Source organism: Podarcis muralis, chromosome 1 (assembly GCF_964188315.1).
Source record: "Podarcis muralis chromosome 1, rPodMur119.hap1.1, whole genome shotgun sequence".
In the NCBI taxonomy this organism is placed as follows: domain Eukaryota; kingdom Metazoa; phylum Chordata; class Lepidosauria; order Squamata; family Lacertidae; genus Podarcis; species Podarcis muralis.
The window spans coordinates 73,085,392-73,098,844 of record NC_135655.1 but is presented as its reverse complement, the minus strand read 5'-3'; the positions used below and the strand labels follow the sequence as shown (position 1 = coordinate 73,098,844).

General features: G+C 45.2%; 1 protein-coding gene across 1 annotated transcript; it reads right to left on the bottom strand.

The window, feature by feature from the left end:
* Positions 1-220: 220 nt before the first annotated feature.
* On the bottom strand, positions 221-3,082 carry CDKN1C (cyclin dependent kinase inhibitor 1C). The gene is made up of 3 exons (XM_028733541.2): positions 2,229-3,082; positions 1,577-1,703; positions 221-1,008 (listed from the first exon to the last, which is right to left on the bottom strand). The coding sequence occupies exons 1-2, from the start codon at positions 2,821-2,823 to the stop codon at positions 1,582-1,584; spliced, it is 717 nt and encodes a 238-aa protein (XP_028589374.2). The 5' UTR covers positions 2,824-3,082; the 3' UTR covers positions 221-1,008; positions 1,577-1,581.
* Between the last annotated feature and the right edge of the window lie 10,371 nt (positions 3,083-13,453).

The following is a 13,453-nucleotide window of genomic DNA, read 5'->3' as shown; positions in this document are numbered from 1 at the left end:
ACTTTAATCTAATGTCAGTCTATCCATCAGGTTTGCTCTCAAAGTACACAGAGGCTGACAGTCCTGCTCTTACATAAGGAACCAATGACCGTTATTGCATAATATTAACAGTGATGTTACACTGAATTTTAAGATGCCAAAGAAAATAAAATTGTGTGCAGTGTGGTGGGGGTTCCAATCACAGAGTGATAAGAATAAAAGCTATAAACACCAAGGCGGCTTATTGACATTTGATTCCTTTTTATTTTAACATTGTGGCATAAATTTGCAGTGGCAGTGGTACAGACCGGCTCAGGAACCATTGTATCAGATTTATTTTCAAGTAATAACTAATTTTGATTCATAGCTACATTTTGTGAATGCAAAAAAAAACCCACTATAAAAATAAATTTACATTTTTGTAAATAACAAAAAAGCAAATATATAGTGCCCTTTGGCTTAACCAAATAAGAAAAACAAAAACCAAACACACAAAACAGACTACTGGGTGTCAACCAAAGTTATCCGCTTTTTTTTTCTTGACATAAATAGAAAATATAAGTTAGTATAACTCTTAAGTTGTTTTTTTGTTTTGTTTTTTTACAAATATACATTTTTTTTGTTTGTTTTGCACTGAGAGATCAGCAGAGATTAAACATTTATATAAATGACTTTAAAGCTTTTACACTTCTGGCCAGTGTACTCACATTAGGCATAATACAATTTTAATATATATAAAACGTAATACATTGCACAGTTGTAAATTAACACTGCTCCGTCAGGTGGCTTGTAGTCGGGCCACTTTTGCTACATGGAGGTACAAGCAGTTCCTTCTGGGGCACGAGTAGAAGAGGAGGAACGAAAAAACAAAACGGGGAAGAAGAAAAAAACACACACACACAACCAGGGGATTCTTCCTCCCTACTCTGGGTCTCTCTTGCCAGTCCCTTTTAACGTGTGGAGGAGGAAGGGCCTCTCAAGCTCTTGTGTTTCCAAGGAAACAATCACTTCGGTGTTGTAGTGCAAAATCTGCAAGAGAAGAGCAAGAGCATACATAGCACAAACTTGCACAGAGGACTCCCGGGCGACGTCGCAACTGGACGGAGTTGTTGGCCGATACAAAGAGACTCCCCCGCCCGCCCCCTCCTCCTCGCTCTCCCCTCCCCCGAGGAGCAACTGATGAGTCAGCAAAAGCGGTGGTGGAGGGGGAGGAATGGCTTTAAAAAAGAGTGAAAAAAGCAAGCAAGCCCCATGCAATATCTGACCATCAGGAAGTTACTCCAGATCGGGGGCCCGGGGGAGAGGAATGGGGAACACACCCAACTGACCAGTCAGGAGAGGCTCCTTTTGCAAGCCTCCGCTACCTTCCCATTCCCTTGCAATCCCCGCCAAGTTTTGGCAGCGGCCCCAACTGTTCTGCAAACGACCAGTCACGCACGAGAGGTCGCCCCTCTCCGAGAGGCAGGGCGGAGCAGAAGGGGCGAGCTGCTTCCCAAGGCCGATCGAAATCCCCCCTCCCCCCCCCAAAAAAAACACTTGCACCCTTTCTAAGTATTAAAAAATAGCCGATCTTGACGTGCACCCACCGCTCGCTCACCTCGTTCATCGGAGCCTTTTCCGGGGGGTCTGCTCGGCGGGGACAGCAGAGACCGAAGCTGGCAAGGCGCTGGGATGATCCCCGGACACTTTCGAGTCTACGACTCTTTTCCGCTTGGCGAAGAAATCTGCGGACCCAGGAGAAAGAGGGAGGGGAGGGATTAGCAGGGATTCTGTGCGTGTGCGTTATTATTATTTTTTTTGGGTCACCCGAGCCAAGAGCTTCGAGCTGGAAAGGGACACACCCCACCCTCGGTCAGGAACGGGAGAAAAACAATCGCGTTGCACACCAGGGACCCGCCCTGCTTGGCTCGCCCGGGCGCCGCCACGGAGCGCCTGGCTCTGGGCTCCCCCTGTCGGCGAGCGGCGGGCGCCGCAGCTGCTGGGGTTTGTTTACGTCGCAAAGGGGAGGCAGCCGCCGCCGCCGCCGCGATGTGCTGCGTAAGCATTTTCCTTCCCCGCTCCACCAACCCCCGGGTACCTGCGCGGAATTTTAAGCAGAGGCAGCGCCTCCGGGCAACGTTTTAAGACGCCGCGCAGATGAGGAAGGGGTGGGGCGCCCCCATAACTCGGGCTGGGAGGGGCAAAGTGGGAGCAACCCCCCCAAAAAAACAGGCACAAGTGCAACCCAATCCGACGGCGGCGCTGCTTACCTGTGATGTGCGCTACACTGGCCGACGACGCCCTTTTCAGCGCCGCCGCGGCGCACGGGACAGGCTTGATTATAATCCCTGAGTAGCTGTGGAGCTGAGCGGCCCGGTTCTCCTGGTTGAGGCGCTCCTCGCCCGCCGACCTAGTGCTTTCCAAGGGGGCCGTCTTGCCCGGAGAGCTGAGCGAGGAGGGGGCCGAGGGCACCCCCGTCCCCTGGGGATCGGCCTCCGGAGGCGCCTCCGCGCTTCCCGGAGGCGGCGGAGGCGCCTTGGAGCGGATCACCAGCACCGGGAAGCGGCACTTGCCGACCTGCAGCGTCTCCCGGTAGAAAGCGGGCACGGCGCCTCCGTCCACCTCTTCCCACTGCAGCCTGCCCGGGCCGCCCAGCGGCGTGTCGCTCTGGAAGTTGTAGTCCCAGCGCTTCTGGCCGTCCTCGCACATCTCCCGCAGCTTGCTCTTCAGGTCCCGGTTCAGCTCGTCGTGATCCACGGGGCCAAAGAGGTTCCTGCACACCCCGGTGCGAGCGTGCAGCGGGAAAGTCCGCCGAGCCGCCAGGCGCTCCAGAGCCGAGGCGCTCGAGAGGTGCACGTTGGACATGATGGTGGCGGCGCCTAGTAGTAGTAGTAATAGTAGTAGTAGTAGTAAGAGGGAGCGGGCAGGTTCCTTCCTTCTCCGCCCGACGAGGCAGCGGGTCCGATCGCCTTGGCAAATCCAAATCACAACCCCGGAGAGCAGAGCTGGGCTTTCGCCGCCTCCCTTCGCTGGGGGCCCGGAATAACCTGCGCGCGCCCCGATCCCCTCCGCCTTAACCTGCCCACCTTCCGCGCCTCGCTCCGCTTCTAGCAAGCCTGCCTGGGGCTGCCTCGCTTTTTAAAGCTCTCACCGAGTGAGTTCGAGCAAAACATCGATTAACATAATACTATTTCTCTGCAATAACACTCTTGCCATTGGTAGACGCTCCATTCTACCCAGGGCGTCGGACCGCCTCCCCAGGCTCCTTATTGGGTGAAAGGCGAAGTGTGGCAAGGCGCCAAAACTGTCCTTCTCTTTGCCATTGGATAGCGTGGCTTGTCCGTCACGCTTGTGTTTAGAAAATTGAGGGGGGGGGAGTTAGAGAGGGAGAGGAGAGAAGGCGGTGGCGAGTATCATGCGATTTAAAGAGATGGTTGAGTAACATGACACCCAGCCCACGGCTCAGCTCCCTTTGTTTGCAGTCGGCGACGGCTGCTTCTCTGCGAGTACTTTTTTGTTTTGTTGTTGTCATTGCGCTATTTTTTTAACACGAGAACTAGTGGAAGCACAGAATTACTGGAGGATTGGGTGGGTTTTAGGTTTCTGTTTGTGTTTGCAAGATTGAACAACTTTTCTACCCAGCATCTGAAAGTAAAAAATTCAAACGGCTTTGTGTAGAACACAAAGGTTATATGTACAGTGGGGCTCCAAACGTTAACCGACTTTCAAGGAGTTGACTGCAAAAGGCAGCGAAGGGAACGGATTAATCCTAATATGTTTAGCATTCTTAGTAACAAGAGAGTCAATTGCTTGATAGGTTTTGAAACTGCATCTGGACTGGGACATGTAGGAAAATGAAAGCATTCTGTCTTTTTTCATTAAAAGAAAACCACTTAATCTAAGCTTGCTGTCTTAACTACACTGAATTGCCAAAGATTAACTGACTTGTGCGTAATACATCTTTGCAGGTCATTGCAAATGTTGCCATCTGTGGTTGTGGGAGTTGAGTTGCCGAACTACATCTGCAACCAAGTGTCTGAGGCATCCTGATGGGAGTTCGTACAGGGCTTCCAGCTTTACCAGAGTGAGCCCCCCCCCTTTGATGCTCCACCCCAACAAAAGAAAAAGAGTGAGCAAGCAGAAGAGTACCCTATTCTCAGTTGTTTGGGGTTTTTTGATCTTGGCAGCTTTCACCAATCTGGTGCCTTCCAGCTGTTTTGGACTACGGTTTCCTTCAGCCCAATCCAGGAGAGCCATGCTAGCTGGGGCTAATGAGGGCACCAGGTTGGCAAAAAAAAAACCTGGATTAAAAAAATACTGGACCCCGCAGTTCTCCATATCTGTTCTTTATCACAGGAGGAAGGTTTAGTTTATATTCCTTCTACCATTCTTCATCAGGTTGACATCTAGTTGACTACTGTGAGAAGATGATGCTGGACTGCCTGATGCAGCAGATTCTTCTTACAGTGCTAGTATTTAAGGTGCTTTGTGCTTGAACATCCTGCATTTCAGGGCTTGTCTACACTTCTGCTTGTCCCGCGTTTAAAACGCATGAGTCCAAGTGGTTTTCCTCTTGCCCTGCTCCTTTCCCAGGGAAAACCCGCTCTTTAGTTTTAAATTGGAGCAAGCTACAGCCTAGAGAAAATCCAAATTGCCATTTGCTCTGATTGAGCACTAAAGAGCGGTTTGGGAGCAGCATGCAAGAGGTATTAAAGTCTTTTAAAGAAAGACTCCCATTCTACAGTGGTGCCCCGCAAGACGAAATTAATTCGTTCCGCAAGTTTTGTCGTCTAGCGAATTTTTCGTCTTGCGAATTATTATTTAGACAAAGGAAACAAAGTCGCGAGACGTTTTCGTCTTGCGAAGCAAGCCCATAGGGAAATTCGTCTTGCGAGTCAACTCGCAAATGGAAAAACCTTTCGTCTAGCGAGTTTTTTGTCTTGCGAGGCATTCGTCTTGCGAGGTACCACTGTAATTCATTTCCTTGAGTTGTGAGTGGACGAAACTTTTCCTCTTCGAGGGAATAGCAGGGGAGGAACAACACCTCCAATCTACTCATGATAAAAAAATATCACAAATATCTTTCAAGAAGTAGCAGAATGAATTTGATACAATAGTCAAAAGTAAAATTACTTGAGCTCACCGAAGGTGCTGCAATCCAGGGGAGTAGTATTGGCCTCTTAAATCAGGAGGACGTGAAGTAGCATTGGCGGGTGGGGGAATGTCATTACAGCCCCGGTTCCTGGGGGTTTTATCATTGAAATGAAACTTCCAAGAGGACCATATGGCGATTTGCAAGATGGCCTGCAGTCCAGAAAGATGCTGTTCAGTGAACAGTTCATAAAAAGGCTATCATGGTTCAGTGACACTGACAATACACCTCATTAGGCAAGACGTAAACCCCTGTTGGAAGGGTTTTTGATGGGGCAGAAAGAAGAAAAGGTCAGTCATCCAATCAGACCTCCAAGCGAAAACAGGTGATGAAATATTAATTCCTTTGATTTAACAACCTATCAGATCTAGTCCACAAAAGAGATGATGGGACCAAAGCCAATCCCGCTTTGGAGAGTAAATGATCATGGTATACACAGTTATCCTTTTAGCGATTGGTACCCTGCCAAAAGAAGGCAGAATTCAGTTTCTTTTCAAGCCTTGGTAATGATTAACCAATAAAGTATAAGCCCCACAGACTAAGCTTTGTTCACTTTAAAGTTTGTGTTGGTCCACTGTGAGCCTGCCTATCCTATAGATGTGTGTCCATGTATCCGGGAGCAGATAACACCCTGGGCAAGGCGAGTGGAGCCCATGAAGTCAACTGCGCTGCATGTCAGCTGCACTCCAAGTGAAACAGCTTGTTTGAATGTTTGGCATAGAGCTTGTGCTGAGATATTTGGCTCTGCAGATGGCTTAAACGGAAGGCACCTAGGTGAGTGGTCCCCATCTTGTCCCCACACATTCTGTCATCCCCACGGTTTGTGCCACACAGCCTCTTCTTTTGGTGCTGCTCTTAGGGTTGCCCACGTCAGGCTAGTGATGCAATTATTTAATGTTCTCTCCTGAACAAACAAAACTTTGAATTGGCTTTTATTGTAGCGATTGTTACTATCTAGAAAAGGCAACATGAATGCAGAGTGTTTGAATGCAGAAACATATATTGTACTTAGAAAGTATATGTTTCTTGATTGTGATGATTGTCCCAACCATTTACCCCAGGGGTAGCTAACCTTTTCTTGGCCTGAGGACCATATTCGTCCTTGGTCAACTCTCCAGGGGCTGCATAGCAGCATTAGGCATTGTCTCCCCATGCTCTCACACACTTAATCTCATGTGCATGCATACACAGCCCTCAGCTAATCCATACATGTCAGCTGAGGAAGGAGCTATCACTGGCCTGCTTTCCATTCATTTGCAAAAAGCAATGACATTGAAGACCAATTCTGTGTAATGGAACCCAGCCACCACCTCTGCCACCGTCACTTATCCAGCTCTATAACCAGTGTCCCCCCCCCCGGGGGTACTCAAGGGAACCTTCCTCACCCCAAATTTTCAAAGTGTGGCACCTACTGTAACAACTTCATGGTGAGTACCGGCACCTTGTTTTCTATTGAAAAAAGCAATGTCTGTAACAAAGTGCCTCTCATTGTTGTTGTTTGTTGTTGTTGTTTAGTCATTTAGTCATGTCTGACTCTTCGTGACCCCATGGACCAGAGCATGCCAGGCACTCCTGTCTTCCACTGCCTCCCGCAGTTTGGTCAAACTCATGCTGGTAGCTTCAAGAACTCTATCCAACCATCTCGTCCTCTGTCGTCCCCTTCTCCTTGTGCCCTCCATCTTTCCCAACACCGGGGTCTTTTCCAGGGAGTCTTCTCTTCTCATGAGGTGGCCAAAGTACTGGAATCTCAGCTTCAGGATCTGTCCTTTCAGTGAGCACTCAGGGCAAACTAATCTGAGGCCTATCTTCTTGTACATCACACTCTGCCCGTCATTGCCTGTTGCCATAACTATGTCCTGAGTTGCAAGCTAATTTTCCTGAACTTTGGTGGTTGTGAGTTAGCCATCCTAATGCTTTTTGACTGTGGTGTCCTGAACCATACATGGCATCAGCACAGTGGCTCCTGACAGGCTTGGGTCATCATTCCTGGCTAATTTTTCTGATTCTTTAACTAGTATTAAGCCAGAATTCCCTGTTTTGAATGTACTGGGGAAACACTGACTGAACACAAGAAAGAATCTTCATTGCTGAAGCTCATACACAATGCAAGGAGGGGAGTGTTTAGTCCCAATGCTTGTTCCTGGCCTCATAATCCTTGAGTTGTTGCTTGAACTTGACCATTGTGTGGGCTCGGCCATTGTTGTGCAGTACTGTAAATATTCACTTCCCAACACAGTCATTCATAGAACCAAGCGACAGGATTTTGCCACAATTGGTTTCCTGATAGGGAATGAAACAAGGCTAATGTTAATGAGTTAGCATTAAGCCATTAGCCTCACATAAAGCTGACAGTAGCATTAGGCTTAATATTGATTTCCAAGAATACTGATGTTTCAGGTTCTCTCTGAAGACTCAATAGCGGTGGCAAAATGAAAATATGTGTTACTGACTCTTCTGTTGCTCGCTTGATGTTACTCCATGCAAACATGGAAATATTCATGTGGCAGAAGCATCTGAGGCCCTGTACTTAGTTTCCCAACTGAGCTCAGTGGAAAAGTTTCAGTCTTCTTAGCACAGGGGTAGCTGTCCTAGTCTGGCAGGTGTAGGCCATGGTTAGGACACAAGCCTACAGTGTACAAGACCTCACACACAAGATTGCCAGATAATGGTAGGGCAAGACAGGCATGCAAAGACAAACCAGGGTTAGGCACAAGGAACCAGACTGAGGCCAAATTCACAGCAAATATTAAAACTCTATTATACCGCTTCAAACTGCCATGACTTCCCCAAAAGGACTCTGGGAGCTGTAGTTTATTAAGGGTGCTGACAGTGGTTAGGAGGCCTCGGTTCCCCTCACATAAATGATTCTCAGAGTTCCCTGTGAGAAGGCGTTGATTGTTAAGCCACTCTGGAAAGTTTAGCTTTCTGCAATAAGTTTTATTGTGTTATATTCTGCCCTTACACCTAAAGTTGCCCAAGGTGACAAATACATCTGCAATTTTTTCTGAGAAAAAAAGGCATTCTAAAACAGGTAAAAAGATGGTAATCTTAATAATTGATCAAAATGATATCTCTAGAGAACACAGATACATTAGATCTGGAAAGTGTTAATAACAGATATGGGTGGCAGGCCTACCTCGGCTACAACAAGGTGAAAGTTCACAGAGGATTAACTAACCATATAGTAAGGACTGCTCTATACAAGGCGTGGACCAGCTATCAACAATAATTAGAACCAAAAACGCCATGGTGGCTGTCCCCGCTAGAGGCATTTGCAGTAAAAAAATTAAATATGGAAAGTAATTGGGCAAATTATAGTCAATTATTAAAAGAAGATCAGGAACAACTGAAGCTCAAAACATTTGAGGAGATAAGACATTACCTCACCGACTGGCTTCAATATCATCAATTAAATAATGTATTTAATTCAGACAAAAAAAAACAGAGTTTTGGAGAGAAGAATCTAAATTACGAAAAGTATTATTAAAAAATAATAATATATTAATATTCAAAACTTATGACCTTTTATTGAAATGCGATCTAAAAGATGAGGAACTAAAAGAAGGTATGGTCAAATGGGCACAAGATATCGGCCACACAGTATATATGGAACAGTGGAAAAGGCTTTGGAGGTCGGACATCAGCTTTACTGCCTGTTACACTGTTAAAGAGAATATAGTGAAAATGTTCTATAGGTGGTATAGGGGACAATGATGCATGTATGATGATGAAGAAGAAGAGTTTGGATTTGATATTTCGCTTTATCACTACTCGAAGGAGTCTCAAAGCGGCTAACATTCTCCTTTCCCTTCCTCCCCCACAACAAACACTCTGTGAGGTGAGTGGGGCTAAGAGACTTCAGAGAAGTGTGACTGGCCCAAGGTCACCCAGCAGCTGCATGTGGAGGAGCAGGGAAGCGAACCCGGTTCACCAGATTACGAGTCTACCGCTCTTAACCACTACACCACACTGCAAAGACAAACCAGAGGCTGTGAGAAAATTAAAAAATTCTAGGGGTGTATTCATGAAGAGCTAAAAAAGATGTTTAAAACTTCTATTGAAAAGAAACCAGAGGCATATTTATTAGGTGTTTTGGGAAAAGACATCCCACAGGATAAGAAAAGGCTATTTTTATATGCCACAGCCATAGCCAGATTATTACTTGCTAAAAATTGGAAGGGAGTTGTTATCCCAACAAAAGATGAATGGATAAGTAAACTATGTGAATTTATAAAACTGGCGAAGTTAACAGCAGCCATAAGACATCAGACAAATCAGAAATTAAGGAAGGAATGGCAATGCTTTGGGACTATGAAAAAATACTGTTCTAAGGATAATATGTTGATATGCATAGACTAAGTTTGCAAAGTAGATAATCAGACGAAATAGATAAATAAGGAATAATATTTAAAAGACGCAAAGTTAATAAGATTAATAACTAGACAGAATGTCCAGTGGTGGTGAAGGGAAGTCACATGCGGGCATATTAGACGGTATTGGTTTTCATTTATGTACAGTGTAAGTTTCTTTTTCTTTCTTTTTTGTATGTCTATTTTTGGGTATGTCTGTTCGTTGTTCTCTGTATGTCTGTTTTTTGAATATATTTTTTTTAAAAAAATGACAGCGAGCATAAAAAAGATCTGCCTTGTACAATCCAAATGGAATTTGTATGTCAACACTGAAGTCTAAATTGTCCGCAGTTAGTGCAGAATGCTGCAGTATAACTACTGACAGGATGGAGACCTTATTGGCATGTAACACTTGTGCCCTGGTGGCCAAGTTCAATGTGTTACTAATAATATATAAAGCCCTTAAGAACTTGGGACCAGTGTATCTGTGTGATCACCTTAATAAATTTTATTTATTTATTTATTTATTTATTTATACATACATACATACATACATACCCCACCCTTCCTGGTTCAGAAAACCGGGCTCAGGGCGGCTAACAGCAAATTTTAAACACTTAATTGATGCAACAAAAAACAGCATAAAATACAATATAAAACATGGATAACAATAAATTCAGAATTCAAAAATCAATTTAGAGGAAAATCCATCCAATAAACATTAGATGATCACCAGGGCTAGCTGGCTAAATTAGTCCTATTTGGGCCAGCGAGGAGACCAGGGGAGAATTAGCTGTGGGATCCCAGAGCGGGTAATCTTCATAAAGGGGGGGGGGGGAGGAAGGGGAATTAAAGATCAGGCTAAGTTCAGATTGAAAGCCAGACGGAATAGCTCTGTCTTACAGGCCCTGCGGAAGGAAGTTAAATCCTGCAGGGCCCTGGTCTCATGGGACAGAGCATTCCTCCAGGTCAGAGCCAGCACTGATATAGGCCCACTTGACCACTTTGCTCTGTGGACTGGCACTGTTCCAAGTGCCACATAATACCCATTCCATATTTGTAATAAATTGACATTCTACTCTAGCAGCACCCACACTTTGGGTGTGAGGCAGGCACTGTACTCTTGAATGTGCTGGTTTGTCGTGTCTGGAGGCTGAAAGCCAGCAAGGGAAGGCAGGCAGGCAGGCAGGCAGTGAGGAGATTCTGGTGGCAGCATGGCCTTGAGCTGAGTGGTTAAGACTGCATTTATGAAGCTTGTAATGCCCCACTCCTGGGATTAATGTGTGCGTGATCAGACAGATCGGCAGGCCTCCTCCTCCCATACATATATCCAGTCCTGTCTCCTTGCTAGCACTATTATTTCTGCTCTCAATGTCACTAGTGCTGATGCTTGTGGTAACAGTTCAATTTAAAAACAAAACGAGAGAACTGGGCAAAACCATTTTACTTCAGCAGGAGGGTGGAGAGGGGGGCAAGGAAGGAAGTAGTTGGGGGCAAATAAGGCAGGAAAGTGTGACCACGCAGCCTTTCGCAATGGCTCCAACCACCGCTCCAGCCAAGTGAGACAATTGCACTAGTCAGCTCACCCCATGCACTTTAGCTGATCTCCTTTTAAAGCCATCGAAGCACATGGCTGTCACCACATCTGGTGCCAGGAAACTCCAGCCATTAATTACGTGCAGTGTGACAACGTTCTTGCTTTCCTCTGTCTGGAATCTGCTGCCGGTCAGTTTTATCAAGTTGTAGTATTTTATCGGGTTGTAGTATTTCCAGCACTGTGGTAGCTGTTTTGAGATGGGGCAGGGAGAGCCGTTTCGTTGTTGTTGTTGTTGTTATTTTGAATCATTAATTGCTTTTCAGTAACTAGAAAAATGGTGCACAAATTATATATTTTTAAAAAAGAAAAAGTAAGAACTTTGTTCCATGAGTGTATAGGGGCATATTCAGTCCCTTTCATCATGATCCCTAGCATATAATCTGCCTTTTTTCACAGCTGTTGCATGCTAATTTAAGTTTTCTTTGAATTATTCACCATGATCCTAAGATCATATTCCTGGTTAGTCACCATCATTTCAGACCCTTTTGGTTTATATTTGAAGATACGTGCATCACTTTACCCTTATATTGAACCTTGTTTGTCCATTCATCTAGATTAGAGAGAACCCTTTATAGCTATTTGCAGTCTGATGAGCTTTTCACCACCCTTAATAATTTGGTGTCATTCCAACACCTGGCCAATTCAACGTTCCTTTTTAACAGATCACTGATGAGCAAATAAACAGCATTGCCCCAATACAGATACTTGAGGAACTCTACTTTTACTTCCCACCACTGCAAGACTGTTCCATTACCTCCTACTCTCTGCTTTCTTACTAAGCCATAAGACGAACAATCTTCTTATCATGACTGCTAAGGTTGCTCAGGAACCTTTGGTGAAGGACTTTGTCAAAAGGTTTTTACACATCTAAATACACAAATAAACCTGATGATCAACATCTGCATACTTGTTTAATAGTTACTAGAATTGTTAGGGCTATTTGCTAAAGAATAGTACGAGGAATCTCCAGTTTTTGCTTCGATGAGATTTTAAATTAGTAGTATAATATTCTACCTAATCTAGCTCACTATGGAGAGAACACCAGTCACTATTACAAGTGCTTGCTGCCAACACAGTGTCAAGCATTATCTTAAAAAACTAAAACCCTCTTTCTTCCTAATCAAACCTGCTGAACTCTCCTCTATCTTGCCTTCTCCCTTTGCTGTTCTGCCGAGTCACTTTGTGGTTGTGATTTCCTCAGTTTATGCCTTCCACCTGTGACACTGAATTATTTCTGTCTGATTCTCTAACTCCCATCAGCTTCAGCCAGAATGGCCAATAGCTAGGGATGATGGCCATTATGCTCCAGCAGCAACTGCTCAAAGGGTCCCCACCCCTGCTTTTTCCTCTTAATTTACACTTACACTAGGGGTAGGTGTTGCTGGGAGTTGTAACCCAAAACATCTGGAGGGCACCTGATTGGCCAAGGCTGGCCTAGATCTCTTGATTCAGTATGTGCTGCTGGAACACATCTGGAGCAAGGCCGGTGCCTATGCGGCTTTCATCAATGAAAATGCAATGCAACAATCACAAAGCCACATATTATGAACAATATAGGTTAAGAAAACAATGCAATCTGAAATGGCAATCAAGCCAGCTGTTTTTTAAACAGCAGCAGAAATTACACAGTCAAGGCCTTTTAAAATGAAAACATTTACAAAGGATTGTCTAAGAGAGAATAATGAGGGAGCAGCTGGATTTCCACAGAAGGGCTTCCTGAGTTGCCAAAGTGGTAAAATAAGCTTGACTCTGTGGCCATTTCTATAAGCCAGAATACATTCTTTACATAAAACCCCAAGGTGCCCTTGGCTTGGGATATATCCCATACTACTTAATGGATGGTTAGGATTAGGAGTGGACAATTGCTGTATTTTAGTTCTCTGTTCATCGGCATCAGGTCAATGCAATGCACAAGTTGGTGGTGTGGAATCTAGTCGGAATCCCAGAACAATCACAGCAGAGTCTTGTGTCACAAGTATGTAGTTGTTTTTGATAACCCTCTAGAAGCCAAACAATTCCCAAATGGAAACCACTCCATTCCTCTCATCCCTAGCCTTATGCTAAGCGGGCTGCTGATCCACAGAATCATAGAAATGTAGTTGGAAGGGACCCCAAGGGTCATCTAGTCCAACCCTCTCCAGTGCAGGAATCCTTTCCACAGCTGTCCCTAGGTGGCCTCAACCACCAACCCTCTGGTTAACAGTTATGCCTTTGGCTTGTAGGCAAGATGGTTCCTGCTTTAGTGGTTCTGTCAGTCCTACAGACCTCCTACTTTTGGGAGTCTTCATTGGTCCCATACTCTATCCCAAATTTCCATTTTCCTGCCAGTTCTCCTTCTCCTTAAAAAAAGCAACAATCCCTGAAAATTTTCAGCATTTTTTCCTTCGTTCAGGTAGC